Source organism: Pyrus communis, chromosome 7 (assembly GCF_963583255.1).
Source record: "Pyrus communis chromosome 7, drPyrComm1.1, whole genome shotgun sequence".
Taxonomy (NCBI): domain Eukaryota; kingdom Viridiplantae; phylum Streptophyta; class Magnoliopsida; order Rosales; family Rosaceae; genus Pyrus; species Pyrus communis.
In genome coordinates, this window is record NC_084809.1 from 1,089,238 (window position 1) to 1,108,049 (window position 18,812).

Sequence of the window (18,812 nt, forward strand, 5' to 3'; positions counted from 1 at the left end):
GTAGAGAGTTAAATTCGAGACTCAGGGTAGAGAGTGAATATTTTTAACTGGACTACAAGTTTCGTGCCACTATTAATAGCAAGTAATGTTGTATGGCTGATATCGATATCATCTTAATAAGTTGCTCGTAATGTTGTATTATATTCGTTCGTAACACAAATATGCCGTTTTGTGTTGACAGTAAAAAGTCTAAGTAGTGATTTTTGCAAACCCATTTTTAAGTAATGCACACCATTCTAATATTTTAAAAAAAACTAACAACAACTACAAAATCAAACGTTGTCTTATTAAGTGAGATTGACGATATAAAATCTAAAATGACACTGCACTCAGAGTAAAAAAAAAGTGCATCATTTCCCTAGTATAGATTTGCTATACTAATAATCTATTTTAATTTTTGTAAGTAATAACGTTATTTGAGAACAGGCTTAAATAATTTGAGATTTTCAAACCAAAACAATAATTTTATAGATTTGATCTATTTGTTTGGACAACATCCAATCTACAGGCTCCACACACTTACTCAAAAGCATGTGATTTGATGTCCACCACAAGAATTTTGCTTGCAAATTTCAATGAACAATAATATTCTTTTCTAAATTGTCAAAAATTTCATCAATACTTCTTCTTAAAACGGATAAGAACGTATTCACGCTTTATAGTGGCCATGTGTCCCTTCCATTTTAATTCTCTGAATTCTTCAATTACTTCAATCAAAAATTGAATAGTCAGAAATTGATTTGATGTTCACTTTCACCTTCACCTTCTTATGTTCATCTTCTTTCATGGTCACTTTCTCTTGTTCATCCTCTTTTCTCTTCTCCATCCCTCTCTCCAGCTTCAGAATTCAAGGATGCAGAAAATTTGGAAGGAATGATCCGGAGAGAATCCCAATCCCTCCAATTGAACCTAAGTTTTGGCATCCAATGAAATAGCAAGTACTGTTGGTTAAACATAACAACACGCATCTGTCAAAATCTCAGTTGCTTTTGTGTGCCAACAAAGGTGACTTTTGTATCTCTTTTTTCTTTTGGGCCGTTGGTCGTTGCCAAAGCAGGAGTTTAGACCGGGGCCAAATGATTGGACTTTATCTGGAGATTGCCTAAAATGCTCAAGCGTCCAATTCTTGCTACTCCTTTACAACGGTGGTAACTTGCAAGCATCTTGATCTCCTGAGAAATAAAAACTTGCATAATCAAGAAATTCTTAGGTCCGGCAGATAGATTGTGTCACCCATGGATCACTATGACGTGATCCACCAGCAGCCGAACCAAAGAATTTCTTCACTTGGTGGCATTTATGAACCATCCAATAAAAAGAAAGAAGTATTCACTAACTATTAAGTCCCTTGAATCCATTACCTGTTTTTTTATTTTTATTTTTTTCTTTTCATACGAATGATAATTACAATAAATTATCTAAATTAGATGAAAGTAGACTCAAACTTGAGTAAAAAAAAAAGCACACTGCTCTGCTAAGTTAGCTTAGTTCTTTTTTCTTATAAAGGATAAGGATAAAGTCCCTTCAGTTACAATAGCAAATTAACGCAGGTTACCAACAAGAAAAATAAATAAAATAATCCATCACAAAAAATTATTTGTCTTTTGAATTGTAAAGGAATAATTATCACATGATTAATTGCAAGATGTCATGTTTACCAATAAAAAAATTGTTATCAGTCAAAATCACCCTCTTCTTTAAGGAAGCAAAATATTTTGGTAAGGTAGAGCGAGATTCTCTTTGGATCTCACTGTCTCAATTGAACTTGACGGTTTTTATTAGTTCATTTCGTTGGTCCACTCCACACAAATCAAAACCCAGATCTCTCTATTGAACAATCCTGATTTTCTGATCCTCGGGCTCCGGAACAATGAGTTCCGGAGAGGATCTCAGCTCGTTTAGATAATCCAGCATTGTACACAAAATATTCTCTTTTTTTATTATTCTTGTTACTTTAAATACAATAGAATCCAGATATTATTCTTCTACGTAACTTCCACCATATATTGCTGTAAAGGTTTCCACCATATATTCCTTCTGGCACTTCAAAATGATGATTAGTTAGCATCTAATCTATATTACTATATTCAAATCTCTAATTTGCAGCACGGAAAATGCTAAGGAGACCACGCTCACTTGTATTACGTTGTATGAACTCTCAAATAGAAGAATAAATGTAGTCTCCGTAGCATTACGACGTTTGACACAAAGAAGAAGTTTATCCACGTTGTAAGCAGAAAACGGACTGAAATTTATCCGAGCTGGATGTATTTGTTACAATGCAATCATGGGAAGTATACAGAGACGAATGAACAAAAATCAACGGAAAGTTCATACTTCGTAGTAACGAATACCTGGTTGTGTTGTGTCTTTACAGAGTATTTTCTTCGTTATCAGATGTTTTTGCATCTCTTGGGAGTTGTGAAACTTCTGAATTTTTAAGAAACTTGGCTGGAAGTGTTCCTACCTTGCCCGTTCACCTTTCTCTCTGGTGGCCGTTCCCCTAAAAGTCTTACATCAATGTTAGCTCTGGATTCCAGTGAGGACTGAACCACTGTGTCATAAGCTTTTGAAGAGAGGGCAAGGCGTTGAGTTCGAGCTCTCAAATATAGCTCATATGCAAGCCTTGGCTTCCCTTCCTTTGCGAGAGCCTCAATCATCATTTCGTATGTGACATGGTTTGGAGGGATGTTCTGAGCTTTCATGCGGTCAAACCAATCGTATGCAGCACTGCTAAAACCGTTTCTTGCAAACCCACTGATAATGGCATTATATGTGACAACAGTTGGCTCAATGCCTGCTGAAACCATGTCATCAATGATGGTTTCTACCATGTTAGGTTTTCCATGGCCACTGAAAATCGAAGCCATAGTTGTGTAGGCATACAAGTTTGGCTTCAGACCAACCTTAAGCATATGTTCCCACACCTGACGGGCCTCATCATAGCGCTTACCCTTCTCGAGGGCACTAAGCAATGCCCCGTAAGAAAGGATTGTGGGTTTCTGGCCTTGCTCCACCATTCTCTTAAAAATTTTGACAGCCGCAGAGGTTTCAGCAGCCTTGGAACAGGCAACAAGAACCGCATTCCATTCCTTACTTCTTGGTTTAAGCCCTTTCTCTTCCATCTTGTTGAGCAACCTGACACCCCATTTCCAAATCGCTCTTTTTCTAGCTGCACTTAGAAGGACGTTAAAGTGAGATACTATCAATTCATACGACATGTTATTTGGCTGCGGCCCCTTGTCCAACATATCCTCATAAATCTCCAAAGCTGCCCACCATTTCTTAGCCTTCCCCATCAACCAAATCGTATGGTTACACACGGCTAAACTTATGTCAGAATGCTTTTCTCTTATCCTACCATACAAATCTTTTGCTACAATATAATGTTCTTCACGGGTGCAAGCCCACAAAAGGCGCTCGTGCTCTGCCCTCCCAAGTGGAACCCCAGCAATATCCATCTCTGTTAGCAGTTTGAGCACATTGGTGGTTAAGTTATCATCCCTCACAAGCCACCTTCGCATCACTTGGTAGCAAACGCGTTTTGTAAAGTTCTCAAGCTTCACAAACTCCTCTTCCCAGTCTACATCAGCATCTTTACCTATATGTCCTTTACGATAATTTTCTCTAAACTCAACAAAGAACTTTAAAGCTCCATTCCCATCTTGCATTCGTTGATAAGCCAACAATGCTGTGGAGTACGATACTGAAGACGGAATCAGGCCCTTCTCTTGAATCTCCTCAAGGACATGAAGGGCCTCCATACTTTGTCCCCGTTCAATGTAAATAGCCATTTTAGTGTTGTAAGTTACAACATTCGGTACCACCCCTTCCCTAGTCATATCGCTCAATACTTTGTCAATTTCTCCGAATTGTCCAGATTGCTTCACTGCACCCAAAAGACTGTTATATATGAATAAGTTTGGGGTAATGAAACCATTAGTTTCTTCCTTCTTTCTCTTAAGCCACTCGACAGTAGCAAAAGCGGAATCCATCAATCTGTCTCTTCCGAAACCCCTGATAATGGATGAGAATACTTGGAGGGGCAAATCACCCGTGTCCTTAAGAACCTCTTCAACATCATCAGCTGTTTTCGCAAACTGTAAGCTTAGCGCCAGCGCACGCACGTCAATCTTTTCATTTCTCTGTTCCCAATTCTCTCCTTGACCTCCTATACCTATTTCATCATCATCATTACCATCACAGCCCTTCCTTCCATCCACATTTCGATGATCAACAACACCCTCACCCTCGCATTCACCCGACAACCTATTTTCCGATGTCTCTTCCTCCACAAGAACCTCATTCCCAATTGCTTGCTCCTCCAATGCCCATGCTACCACAAACGAACCCTTCTTCGGCTCACAAAACCGAGCAAGTTTAAGTCTAGAGTGCCCATAGAAGCACCCACATCCGAAACCAAATTTTCGGCTTCCATTGAAACCCTCACTCCCAAGTAAAACATCACCATTTCCACCATTACAAACAGGAAAACCAACAACTCCAATCTTTTTCCTCCTACTTCTAGTTCTAAATTTACAAGAAGAACCAAGTCCAAATCCTACCTGGGGTACTTCCCAAGTGATTAAAGCTTGCATTTTTCCAGATACTTACAAGAAACTATAACAACCCAGACTTGAAATGCCTCTGAAATTATATAATTTCCAGCAAAGTTTACATTTTTACAGAATTCCCAGCTACTGCAAGAGATGGGGACATACCTGAACTCCAGATTTAAAAGCAGAAGCCAGATAAATATGGATAATTCTGCAGCTTTTGGTGGAAGTGCTTAATCAAAAGCAAGTGAAATTCTGAAGTGGGTTTGATTTCATTTCGCAGTGGTGCTGTGGTTTTCTCACAACCATTCAATTGAAATGCGATCGGTGGTGATCTAGAAAAATCAGCCAAAAAACAACTGGAAAATGTAAGGAAAATCTGTTAATTTTATTGGGCCTAAATGTTTTTCAGCAAGTGGCCCAATAACTTTCTATTTAAATATTGGGCCTAGGCTTATTTCTATTTGTACTTGCGCACCATTGAAGATGAGTTTTTTTTTCTTTTTCACAAAAGATAAAAATCTTATTTGAAAGTGCTTTAAAATGATTTAAAACATGCAAGTGATTATTTATCACAGTGATGGGGATGAGTGTTGCCCTTACATCACGACGTGAGTTTGAATCATGTCAACTCTCTAAACTAACATCTAATTTAACAAATCTATAGTTTGACAAAAAATAAATGAATAAATAAATGATTGAAAACGTAATTAGAGAAAACTTCTTTTGATTCTAAAAGCACTTGAAGTGCATTCTACTTTATGTGCTTCTGTAAGGAAGCACTTTAAGTATTTTTTTAGGATTTACTTGCAATTTTACTTAGAATTGGTTTTAAAAACATTTTCACCAAAAACACTGTTAATCATTTTAAAACACTTACAAACTAGCTTAAAATATTTACAGAAAGAGAGAATTTTTGAAATGTCATATGAACTTGTACACAATTTTCAATTTGTCATATAAACTAAAATTTTAATCAATTTGTCATATCAACTTTTTGAAATCATTAATTTGTCATTTCACCCTAACTCCATTATGTTTTCCATTCAATATAAGTCATGTGCCTCGCACATGACTTGTGTTCAAGGTTATTTGAGTCATTTCAGCATCTTTTCACAAGGTTTTTTTTTTAACATTTCCTTAGTACAAACACTTATATTTTGTAGAGAGTATTCAAGGGGATCTGTGTGAACAAAATCTCTGAGAACAAGTATAGCGTAGCAGCAGTCCCTTTTGTGGCTTTAGAAACTTAGAAGTTTTTCATCGAATACAACATAATAAAAGGGAAGTGAAGTGATAAAATGACCCAAATAACCCTAAACACAAGTCATGTGCGAGACACATGTCGCACATGACTTATATTGGATGGAAAATTTAATGGAGTTGGAGTTAGAGTAAGATGACAAATTAATAATTTTGAAAAGTTGATATGACAATTTACTTAAAATTTTAGTACATATGACAAATTGAAAATTATGTATAACTTCATATGACATTTCAAAAAAATTCCCTTATAAAAATGCTTTCAATGTCCGGCAATCTTTCCATAACAAGTTATAATTTAATATCAAAACCATTGGTGAAGTGAAAATAAAGCGTCATTTCATAATGTAATTTAAACCTGAGACTTTATAAAACTACGTAAAAATGTTGATGCATTGGTCATTTCATGAATTTGAGACCTAAACGCATGTACCATTTTTCTAATAATTCGATTTTGTGTCTTCTTTTCTTTTAAATTCTTTTAAATTATATTCCTCCAAAATTTTCTTTTAATACTTTTACCAAGAAAAATAAGACTAGTTGAGGTTATTATTCATAGGAAGCAAAATAATATATAAATATGGTCCTAATAAAACAATGACACCTTTTTTTTACTGTTAAAATATGTAATTAATAATGTGACATCCCACATCGTTCAGGGGAGTGATTTTTGTATATATATTTTCATCCCTACTTAGCACGAGGCCTTTTGGGAGTTCACTAGCTTCAGGTTCCGTAGGAACTCCGAAGTTATGCGAGAATGAGACTAGAGCAATCCAATGATGGGTGACCCACTGGGAAGTTGCTCGTGAGTTCCCAAAAACAAAACCATGAGGGAATGGTAAGCCCAAAGCGGAAAATATCGTGCTACGGTGGTGGAGTGGGCCCGGGAAGTGATTCGCCCCGGGCCAAGATGTGACAATTGGTATCAGAGCTTACCCCTGGTCGTAGTGTGCCGACGAGGACGTCGGGCCCCTAAGGGGGGTGGATTGTGACATCCCACATCACCCAGGGTAGTGATCCTTATATGTATATTATCATCTCTACCTAGCACGAGGCCTTTTGGGAGCTCACTGCTTCGGGTTCCGTAGGAACTCCGAAGTTAAGCGAGAAGGGGGCTAGAGCAATCCCATGATGGGTGACCCACTGGAAAGTTGCTCGTGAGTTCCCAAAAACAAAACCGTGAGGGAATGGTAAGCCCAAAGCGGACAATATCGTACTACGGTGGTGAAGCGGGCCCGGGAAGTGATCCACCCCGGACCAGGATGTGACAAATAATGCAAGAACAAGAAGGGTCAGTGTGATAATTTCTGAAAAAATAAATAATATAAAATAGCAAGCAACCCATGCATGCATGGAAGAGACTTTTCAGTATTCTGATAACATAATTCGGTATACCAATTATTATAATAGAAATAATTGGATATTTGAAGAAGGAAAAATGCCGAGCCTTTGTATAATGAAAAAAATACCCTACGGTGGTCTCGACATACTAAAAAAGTTTTCCATGCATGGAAGCTGGGAATAAAGAAAAACTATAATTTAATGAGCATAAAATCTGTTAGCTAGCTATGTGATATCTTCTCACATTGGCATGCCAAACAAGAAGCAAATCCTGATGGGGTGCGTGAAAGAATCAATCTTGTGCTCAATGTTGCGCTGCATGCATGATTTTTCACATCACTTTTTGTAGTCTTGCATGAGCATGCATCTAGATTGCCCGATCGATCTTCACATCTCCCTATTATATAATTAAGGGTATATAATCTTTCAAAATCTCTATTAATTATTTCAATACGTACTTGTAAGGAATATATGATTTTTTTTGTCAAATCGCTTTGATAAACATATAATAGTATCGTTTAAGTTAACATTAATGTAAATTGCAGACTTCAGCGTAACAAAGGTGGTCGAAAAACAGCATGCACTTCTTTTTTCACCTAAATTTTAATCTTTATTTATACTAAATTACAATATCACTCGAACAAAAAAACGTAATATTGATCATACCAAATTTGTAATTACAAATAAGAAATGAAAGAAGAATACATCAAATTTTACCATGTAAAAGTTTTAATGAGTGTGATGACTGACACATAGCGGTACTAACTAATTAATATACGTGTTTAAATAACACTTATGTTATAACATGAGTAAGTGATTTGAGTAAAATAACATTAGATGACAGTTTGACGATCCGATAACTGAGGTCCATATAAAAATGCAAAGATACAAGTCATGACTAAATGATCACTTGTAACGGTGCCTTGTAGCCCATCCTAGTATGCTACACATGCATATAGGAGAGAAGATGCCCCATTTAAACTCCAATGGTGCGTTTGTTGCACTGAATTATTTCTAACTGAACTAGCTTTAAAGACTAAATTGGATTGGCTTAAATTATACTAACTTAGTGAAACGTTTGGTACCATATTAAGAAACAGGATAACTACAATATTCAAATATTATATTATTTAATCTACATTTATTAATAGTTTATTATTAATTTATCATTTTTTTTGTTTCTAGAATCATCTCTCTATCTAATGACCAATATCTTTTTATTTATTTTTTCTAAAATCATCTTAATTCATTCCTCTTTTCCTCCGCCATTCTCTCCCTCTCCTCTCCCTCTTTTTATCATGTTTCACCATTGTCCTAGAATTCTCTTCCTCTTCGTATACCTCTCCCTGTTTTCCTCCGCCCACTCTCTCCCTCCCCTCTCCCACTTTTCCTCGTCCATTATCCCCCTCTTTTCCTTATGTAGAGATTCGCACAGAGGATTTATCGGAGCTCTCCGCCCAGTACCTTCATTGATTTTCTAGGAAAATCTTAAAATCTTCTAGTGATTTTGCCTTTTTATTTTGAATTTGTGTGGGGGATTCGTCTGCAGGTGCTTAATTATGGGGGTTTTGCATTTTTTTTTTGTTTTGAATTTTAGGTGTTGATTTTGAGATTTAGGTAGTGGGTTTGAGATCTGGGCATGGGTAAGGGAGTCGGAGTTGCAAACGACAAAGGCGTGCAAACGATGTTGGAGATGGGATTAGGAATCCCATGCTTTTTTTTTGTTTTGGGGGGGGGGGGGGGGGGGGGGCGGGGGGTCTCACTAGGACAACCTAGCGAAGCACTTAGTCGGAACGAGTCCGACTTAGTCTCATTTAAGTTTAGTCCAGCTTGCATCAAACATGGAATTAGTAGTCTTAGCAAAGTAATCCAGTCCAATGAACTTTAATGAGGACAAACAAACACGTCCTAAATTCACAGGATAAGATATAAATTACATATGCGTCGTTTGGCGGCTCTCTAAAGTCCAAAACCTATGAGTTAATGTAATATATTTCTCCTAGGATCAACATGTTGTGGGGGTGTCAAACCTTATGCATGCAAATTTGTTTCTCTTATCCGACGTCCACCATGTGGTCGTATGGACATCAATTTGTCACTTTCGTGAATGCTCACAAAACAAACTTCATTATCATTATCAAAGTTGATTAACAAATGACCCCAAAGAAATAAAAATAAAATCATAAAATAATAAAAAAAGCTTAATTAGCAACTCCATAACCACAAGCTAACGGAATAAGTTCTCGATGATTTAGTGAATCTTAGTTTTGATTACGGCTACTTACCCTTCAAATAAGGAGGATTAATTAAAAAAATTTGGGTTAGCGGTACTATATATAGGGGTGTGATATTCACACACCCTTTTAATTTTCGGTTATTGGATCAGATGAATTAAAGAAGATCAACGGACAGAAATTAACAAGGAGTGTGTGAGAAGTAATTTGGGGTGTGTGGATAGCACACTCCTATATATATTCTGAGTTAGACGATGAAGTGTTCAATGTTCAGCACATTTGGACATGGTTGAAAAGAGGAGGAGGAGGAGGAGATAGAATACACGTATTGTTTAAGCTCCCTCCCATGTGGTTTGATGCCCTAGAGAGATTGGCCAACCACCCAGAAGAAAAAGTAAACACAAAAGAAGTCTTTAGCACCCACCTAACTGATATAAACATAAAAACCTAACAACATCACAAATTACGGATGAAGACAAAGAAAGCTAGCTCTATTCATTTTTAATTTAATCGAACATATATTCCATATGCCACATTAATTTGAGATCTATTTTTCATTTTTAAAAAGATCTATCAATTGGCACTTAACATGCTAAATCGTGTATTGGATGCTGATTCTTAATTTAGATCATATATAGCTCTAAATAAATCATGAACTAAATTAACAAGGTTAAACGAGTTATCATTTACTTTTTCCATATAAATGAGGTTTTATATACTCATACCATAATTCGTAACACTTTCTATAAATCATGATTAGATTTCTATAACTATACTATATTTTAATTAGTTATTTTTAATAAAATCTCCCTCACAGTCTCACACCGTCTAGGTTCTCCATAAATACACAAGAATTATTGTTAAATCACCAAAGGATCATATATATTTTTTGAAAGACAAATTGATTAAGCAATTGATATTGTGCTTGGCCCGCCAATCAAGCAACCGTTTTCCTAAGCACCCACGCCCATGTGCACTTGGCCTTCCATAAAATAAGCAGAGGGAAACCATGCCCATATTGTCCCTCTTGTGGCATCCTCTCATTGGCCAACCAATACTTTTTGCAACACTCCTTCGGGCGGCTTGTATTTAACTGATGTCCTTATTATATTTTGCCCTAGTTAATATAATGCGAATTTGCCTAATTATTGCTTATATTAAGCAGCCAACTCCAACACTCTCAACTCCCCATTTCCTCTCATTTCTCCTGAGCAGTTTGAGTAGTTGAGAGGAAAAAGCACAACAAAAGTGCTTGTGGAAAAAGCAGAGAAAATTTGAAAGATGATTAAGTTGAGGTCAAACAGGTTTTGCAGAAGCTTTAGCAGTTGCAAGCTCATCAGCAGCAGCAGTAGTAAAAGCAAGAGTAAAGCTGCTGATCAAAAGGAGTTTGGAGGAGGCAATATTAATAACAATAGTGAAATCAAATGGGAGCGTCGGCCGGGAGGCATGCTTGTTCAGACGAGGGAGACAGCGGCCGAAAGCAGTGCCGGAGAAGGCATGATCACGGTTCGAGTGTCAACTGTGTCTCATTTCCGTGACATCTCCATTGAAGCCACTTCAACATTTGGTAATTAAGCCTTCTCTCTCCTTGTTTAGCGAAACTCACCTAACGGGAATGTTATTGTAGTGGTAGCCTTAATGAATCACACACCATCATATAAAATTTCTCACATAGCAGTATGTGGTTGACTGAAGATACCGTGGCATCACTTGGAATGTTCTTCTCTTAATTTATTTATGAGCTAGAAAATCAAATAATCAAGTCCTAATCTTGGTTTTGATTCATTTGTTCTCTGCAGGCGAATTAAAGATGATACTGTCGCTGGTGACTGGTATGGAGGCAAGAGAGCAAAGGCTTCTTTACAAAGGAAAACAAAGAGAAGATGGTGAATATTTACACATGGTTGGAGTCAGAGACAAGGAGAAAGTGCTTCTGCTCCAAGATCCAGCTATCAAGGAAATGAAGCTTCTTCATGGAATTGGAACTCCTTCGACTTGTCGTTCGATTCGTGTTTGAGAAATTGAGAATCATGAGATTATCTTTAATTAATCTCTGTTCACTACTAACCAAAAAAAGTGTAATACGCCTTCCTCTGATGGAGAAAAATGTTTGATAGGGTTGTCAGATCAGGGCAGATGCACACTTAACTTAATTAACCTGACTAAAATATGAATTAAGATGTCTCATATTTTTATAAGATGTGTCCTATGAATGACGTGATCAATGATCTTTCTAAAGTTTTTCTCCGTCTCATGACTTGGCCAGCTAAATTATGTTATTAGATAATAGCTAGGGACTTTAATTTTATGTAACATTTTGTGTCGGTTGGGGCTTTCTGCAACTAAAAATTGTAAGCCGCTGAAATGCTGATCCTTGTAAGCTTTGTAACGACTGATGGCATAAACTCTGCTATGTTTATGAAAACAGAAATGTTGATTCCATTTTCTTTCTTTTACTCATTGTAAAATGTAGAATATTGGTCCATTTGGACTTGGCAAAGGACGACCAAAGGTTTCAAAATTGTGATGCTTTCTATGTTTCGACTTTCAATTGCATTGTCTATTCACCCACGCGTGCACGCCGGGATAAAAAATTGTGCAGTGTAAAAAAGCGCTAAAGCTAAAACTCAGCTAAAAAGTGCTTCTAAAAGTAGAGAAATTTTTGGGTCCGCTTGATTGATCACGTTACTTGTCTGACCTTAATATAGGGAGAGTTTATGCTCTTTGTGAGTGTAGCTGGATGGGTGACGTGGTTCATTTATTAATTTAGTAATTATTTTTAAAACTATAGAAAGTATTTATATCACATTTGTATCAAATTTCTAATAAAAATAGTTGTTAGTCTCACCTCAATTATAAAGATGGTACAAATGTAGTATGAATAATATTTTTGAATCAACGAACGATTTGCATAAAATTAGAATACACTTATAACATTTCAAACTTGTCATGCATTGGCATGCAATAAAGTTGAAAGGTGTAGCAACAACCGATGAGTTTGGAACTCCAAAGTGCCAATATCTTTTTTATTACAAGTCTCCCTCCACAAATTGAGATATTTAATTGCAACTAAAAAGTGAAAGCTGGCATCTTATCTATCTACGTACTTAAGTAGTGTGTATTGGTTTGGTTGAGCTCAAAGTTAGTTCAGTTTAATGTCTCAAAAGCATGGATGCTTAAGTACTTAAGTGGAGGTTAATTACAGATTAAATAAAAGAGTGCTGATCAGTACAATGCCCTTAAAGTTCAATTAACAAAATGCAGGGCAACTAACTGGTCCCATGCCACTGCGACGGTCGCAAGGCCAATTCTAAAAAGACATTCCATTTGTGCGAACCGCATAGGGATGCAACTTCATAAGCTTTTGGCTTTTGGCAAGTGGCCGGTAGCGACAGCACAATGATTTTCTAAACTAAACTTGTTGGAATATTGTATTTGAATTTTAAACCTTTTGTTTACTTTCTTTCAGATGGGATTATTGTTTAGAAAAATCCCATTTGGGTTGCTCCATTCATGTCCCAATGCTTTCATTCAACCAGAAACATAAACCCTGAATAATTGAGTCAAAAGTTTGATTTATATTTAGTTACGTCTAGGTTTGCATATCATGTATATGTTTTTTTTAATAAAATGTGATTGTGCATGTTTAATAAAAATTTTATTAAACATGCACAATCACATTTTATTAAAAAAAACATATACATGATATGCAAACCTAGACGTAGCTAAGTTCGCTAATTGTCGGTGTCATAATTAGGCCTGCAATATATCGTTTCGAAGAGAACGACATAATGAAGTTTTTACTATCCCAAAATACCGTTTAAAGTTTTAGGGATGTTTATGGAACTTTGTTTACTATTTATTTATTTCCTATTTGATCGTTAAGATCTTCTAGGGTTTGGTTTTGTATTTGAACGTATTAAATACACCTCTTAAGTGTTAAAGTTGTGATCTTTTAACTATTTTATCAATACAACTTAAGTTTCCTCTCAATTCTTCTTAGTAAATTATAAAGTTTACTAGTGGATTCTAGCTTAAGGTTATCATTCGATTTCCCTTCAGTACACCGTTGCGTCATCCGAAAGTTCACAAACCAAACACATGGGAGTCTAGGGTTTCCTTCCAGTCAGTTGGGGTGTTGATGACATGACACTGGTTGATCAAGGAAAGAAAGGGATCTAATATTCCATCGCCCCACTTGGGAAACGAGTGATACTTTTGTAGGTATTAGCAAAGGCTAAGATCGATGATTAGGAAGAAATTAGTTAGCTGCTGTTACTGATTGATTTGGTTGTTTGTGAGATTTATATAGAATTACTAGTATTAATCTTAATTTATGATTTTATTAAAGTTACCATGTTCTACGATGTTCGATCTATGGGTAGGGGAGTTGCTTGAACATTCTTTTGGCATGAACGTTACTTTCTAAATGTTGGGCTGTAATGAAATCATATTGGCTTGAAAGCAAGAGATGGCCCCATCAATCTCGTTTTGAGGAAGACATTTGTTTCACAAGAAGGTATCCTTTTTTTATTTTATCTTTAATCAAAGATACAATTACAATAAGGGGTAAAGAAATAAACTGGTTTCGAATTAGGGATTCATGAGATTCGAATTTAAGATCTTTTACTTACAAGTGAAGATAAATATCATTAAACTTAGTGGTACAAGACGGTATTCTAAATTACTCTAGTTTACAGAGAGAAATTCAAACTTAAAACAAGGAAATGCACATGCTTCATGAGCAAACTGTCGTAATCCACGGTTGGGGTGACTTTAAAAAGCGGTAGTTGCACATGGTTGATCCAAAGTAGTGGGGAAAAGGCATTGTAGTGCTATTGGAGATGCATTTTGCTAGGTGAGTGATTGATGAACATGTTTCATTTGAGCTAGCTAGATCCAAGCAAAAACGGTCGATGTTCTTGAGACAGAGGATAGAGAGCACAAATGAACATATCCAAGAGAACGCTCATGTATGCGCAGTTATGTACTCTCTTTTCTTTTGTCAACTTATGATCTTCCACTTCCTGCTGACGAAATTCTACATTACTGTTCTTGATCCATCTTACTTATAAATATCCAAACCAATTAAGGTAAGGCACCCCCATATCGATCATATTTATACAGTTTGATAGTTTCTGCTTGGAAGTAGGATAATCCTGCTCTTTCTGTTACTCTATAAATTAGTTATACATATATGCAGATATATATATATATATATATATATATATGAGAGTAGCTTCATAGCAGGTATCCTGGCCATTCTACAGCAGAAAAAATGGGACAGAGACAATGTATTTAATATAAAGGGCCTCTTATACAGTTCACTGTTTCTCCCCTTTTTGGCTCAGAACACGAAGGTCCTATATACGGTAAATACATGGTTCTTGCGAGAGTCGTTATGTGAGGATGGTGAAGGTAAAAGATTCTCACATCAGTTAAAAGAGAAATTTTGCAAAGGCTTATAAAAGATTAGATTACTCTTCATATTGCTAATTGGATTTATGGTAGAACCCAAACTTTCTTCAATATCATTCCATTTTTGTATAATAAAACGAAAACCCTACTAAGAAAGGAACCATAGCTACATAAAACTGAGTAATGTCATATTGTAATTGATTTTCACATATGTATCATCTTTTTGTGTATGATTTGTGCATATATTTTTATGCAAAAAAAGCATACTACTTATCATGTTCCCTCTTCCCAGTAAATTGACTGACAAGCAAAGCAGGGGAAAGAAATTAGGGAAACTAACATAAACATCCGGATGCACTTGATATCCAACTCAAAACACCAAACATCCGGATGCATGTCAGATAGAGACCAGACGTTTAAAACGCATGTTAATTCAACTTCTCTTCACGAAACGACCCTGCAACGTACATATATGGAATTAATAACACGAAAATTAGTCATCTTAATTAGTTTCAAAACATATATAACACACTAGGTTTTAATGGGAGATTAAGAGTACCTTCATTCGGGGTCGTTTTTCGGCATTGAGTTTTCGGACTTGGTACCGGATCCGCTTCGAGTAGAGCCGATTACGCCTCTTTTCCTTATACCTCAACATACTGGTCTCTCTTTGCTCCATCTTCATTTTGAAGCTGCCATCCTCTTCCGGAACCCTCCATAAGTTCCCACCGGAACCCTAAACAAATTCCCATCCATTTCAAGTTACAACCAAACAAATGGAACTTCAACATCAAATTTGTAAATTGATCAAAAACAAACATTTAATTTGTGGCCAAGACAATGTAATTTTTTTGGGAGATTACTCAAAAATGTTATTCTGCACTTCTTATAATGCAATTTACTTATATATTTACAGAATAGGATGAAATGATGACATTTTTTGAAATGTCAATAAAACTTCAAGAATAACAGAGGAAAATGATATCCGCATAATCTTTTGTTGTTGTTTTCTACACACCTTGTTTACATTTGTTCAATAATTCATCTATGATTTTTTCAATAAAAACTAAATAAAGACATAAATGTGTAAGAGCAGAAGAATAATGAGTAAGGGAAGTGCTATCCACAAACTCATTTTTACCTCACATACATCATTTGATATTTTTTAATTCATTCAAGCCGACAGTTGAAAGTTAAGAAAGGTACGTGGAAAATAAAAAAAATGTCCACCATAGCACAACCCATGTGTAATCTTTTCTCAGAACAAATTGTTGGGACACTGTCCCATAGCCCCAATTGGGCAGTGGGCAATGGGGTCCAAATTAAAATGCAGAAAGTAGTAGGGCCTTAGGTTAAAATACAATTGATTCCTTTCCTAACACCAACAAAGTGTCCCAATTCCACAACAATATCAAAAACTAAATTATGATGAAACCAAATTCCATTTGAAAGCACCCAATATTCATAGTTCAAATGAAATATCTTTGTGTCCATAGTCTAAGGACATGGAGATTCAAGCCGTTGAAAGGAGAAAGATAGATTTAAACCCTTGGTTTATGTAAAGTGAGTCAGTGAAATAAACTAACAAGGACCACAAAATTAATATGAGTAGTTCAAATCTTCGAATCCGTCGACTTTAGGAACAGAGATCTAGAGACGATCTCAATTTCATTTTATAGTTGACCTAATTTTGATTAACATATTTTAATCATACAAATATTATTAAAATGTTTAGTCATCATTTCAGATTTCTCAACTAACAAATTAAGAATGGTGTATTCAATTGGGAATTCAAGATATTTTAATAAATTTATAAATTCATGTATTTTTATGGAGTTTAATTGATTTGTAGAGACTCCATATAAAATTTTGATTCAATTCCCTCAAAATCTCATAGGGAGAGGTGAGATTTGTAGATGCTTAAAATGCACTATGAAATCTCTTCAATTCCCGAGTCAACCTATTTTTTTTTTCTGGTTCTAAGACCAGCAGCTCTGGCGGTTGACTAGCTTCTTTCAAATTGTTTCTCATTATTAAGAAAAGGTAACAGAGATAAAATACGAGCTTGTTTTATAGAAATAGTAATTAATCGTTGTTGTTTTAAGGTCAATCTATTCACCCGTCTAGATAAAAATTTTCCTTGTTCACTAATAAATCGACTAATTAACTCATGTTTCTATTCCTCAAGATTTTCAAATTCCTTAAAATCAATTTCTAATTGAATACACTTGGAATGTTATAAATTTCTTTAAAATTATAATTGAACACACCCACATTTCTAAAGAATTTAATAAAATATCTTAAAATCCTAATTAAATACAAATTGAATTTCAAAGAATCACTTAAAACCCTAATTGAATACCCCTAAATTCATTAAAAGAAATAAAACCTCTCAAAACCGTTGATTTCTTCTAAACCTATGGGCTCACGAGACGTCCGCCAACATAATTGATTATTCACTTATAAGATATTTACTTGATAATTAAAAAATAATTGTTTATCACTACCGACATTTGCATCGTTAAACAAGGTCAATGCATTAATCAACGAAAAGAGCAAGAAGTTAAACAATTTTCTTACATTCGGAGTACTGCTGTTCTCATGGAGGTGAAAAAGCTGATGATCCTGGTGGTGCAGTAAGTCAGGTACGGTTTGTGGGGAATCTCCTCCATCAATGTAGAGTGGTCCCTTATCGGACCAAGCATTCAATATCTCCTCATAATCCAGCTTCAACGCCAACGACAACCCCTTTCCGCCGTTGCTCCGCCGTTGATGACCGACATTCCAACCGTAATCGCCGCCGCGTGTACCAGTAGTACTGGTCGTCGGACTAGTCAAGCAGTCCTCCTCCCTCTTCCCCTCCACCAACTCCGAGAAACACACCCACTTCTCCACGCTCGTCTCCTGCTCTCTGCTCCTCATCGCCGTCCGTACAATGTCACACTCTGTTTCTTCCCTGTACTCCTCCCGTCCCTTGTAGTAGGAAAAGGACTCTGCTTCCTCCAGATCGGATGACATTGTCGACGTCGTGGCGGTGGCGGTGGTGGTTGTGAAGGTTAGGAGGCCGTTGAGTGTGGCGCCGCCGTCGGACTCGAACAACAAGGCCACGTTCTCGTCCTGCTGCATGTACCCTTTATCTTCAAAATCATTATTGACCCGAGTTTCCGGGTGCAGTGGGAAGAGGTTGAGCTGAGGGCGGCGGCGGCGGCGGCGGTGGCGGGCTTTGGCCGTCCTTGATGTGATTTTGTTGGGTACTCTGTAACTTTGGCCGTCATCTTCGGACATGAGCTGGGATCGGAGACTTAAAAACTTGGGTTTTCTGGTTTTTGTTCTGGATTTCCGAGCCGCTAAATGTTTGATCAATTCATCTTCTTCTTCTTCCTCCTTATTGATCATATCATCAATCATGGAGCTCCTCTGCACATGATCGTCGTGACCAGGAGCAGGAAGACTCTTCTTGTTGCACATCTCTCTCTCAAGTCTCTTGCTTTCTCTGTTCACTGATAAAAAAAAATTGACTAAATTAATGGAGAAAAGGTGAGCAAACTAAATGGGATAGTGTATTTTGGGGATGGGCAGAGGATTAGGAAGCAGAAGACCGCAGGTTTTGACCATTGGGAAAAGGTACTATTGATCATCAGTCTCGTAGAGATGATGATGATGGTGATGCATTTGCATTATGACACGTGGGAGGTGGTGATTGGGTGGAGGGGTGGATTGTGCCTTGTTATCCAGATTTCGTTTTGCTGTGGTAGATGAAGGAGTGGAGAAATTTTTAGTTGTGACGGAATACGGATGGTACATCATGTGTTTTTATGTAAGTGATGGAAAATTTTAATTTTTAAGTTATTAACATTTTAACAGACATAACCCACTATTTATATAATGACACGTAGTGTACCACCTCGTGTGACCGTTATACTGAAAAATCTCTTGAAGGGATGATGGGATGATTAGCGAACTTTGATAATTCAACGATGATGGGTCGGGTTGTGTC

At 36.5% G+C, this 18,812-nt stretch overlaps 3 protein-coding genes across 3 annotated transcripts; 1 reads left to right on the forward strand and 2 right to left on the reverse strand.

The window, feature by feature from the left end:
• Positions 1 to 2,115: 2,115 nt before the first annotated feature.
• LOC137740155 (protein LOW PHOTOSYNTHETIC EFFICIENCY 1, chloroplastic-like) lies at positions 2,116 to 4,861 on the reverse strand. Its single transcript, XM_068479972.1, has one exon. The coding sequence runs from the start codon at positions 4,596 to 4,598 to the stop codon at positions 2,439 to 2,441; it is 2,160 nt and encodes a 719-aa protein (XP_068336073.1). The 5' UTR covers positions 4,599 to 4,861; the 3' UTR covers positions 2,116 to 2,438.
• Positions 4,862 to 10,517: 5,656 nt separating this feature from the next.
• On the forward strand, positions 10,518 to 11,839 carry LOC137741085 (BAG family molecular chaperone regulator 2-like). Its single transcript, XM_068480890.1, has 2 exons — positions 10,518 to 10,964; positions 11,197 to 11,839. Exons 1-2 carry the CDS (start codon positions 10,679 to 10,681, stop codon positions 11,412 to 11,414), a joined length of 504 nt encoding a protein of 167 aa, XP_068336991.1. The 5' UTR covers positions 10,518 to 10,678; the 3' UTR covers positions 11,415 to 11,839.
• Positions 11,840 to 14,986: 3,147 nt separating this feature from the next.
• Positions 14,987 to 18,418, reverse strand: LOC137740103 (uncharacterized). The gene is made up of 3 exons (XM_068479912.1): positions 17,396 to 18,418; positions 15,375 to 15,551; positions 14,987 to 15,272 (listed from the first exon to the last, which is right to left on the reverse strand). The coding sequence occupies exons 1-3, from the start codon at positions 18,281 to 18,283 to the stop codon at positions 15,249 to 15,251; spliced, it is 1,089 nt and encodes a 362-aa protein (XP_068336013.1). The 5' UTR covers positions 18,284 to 18,418; the 3' UTR covers positions 14,987 to 15,248.
• Positions 18,419 to 18,812: the final 394 nt, after the last annotated feature.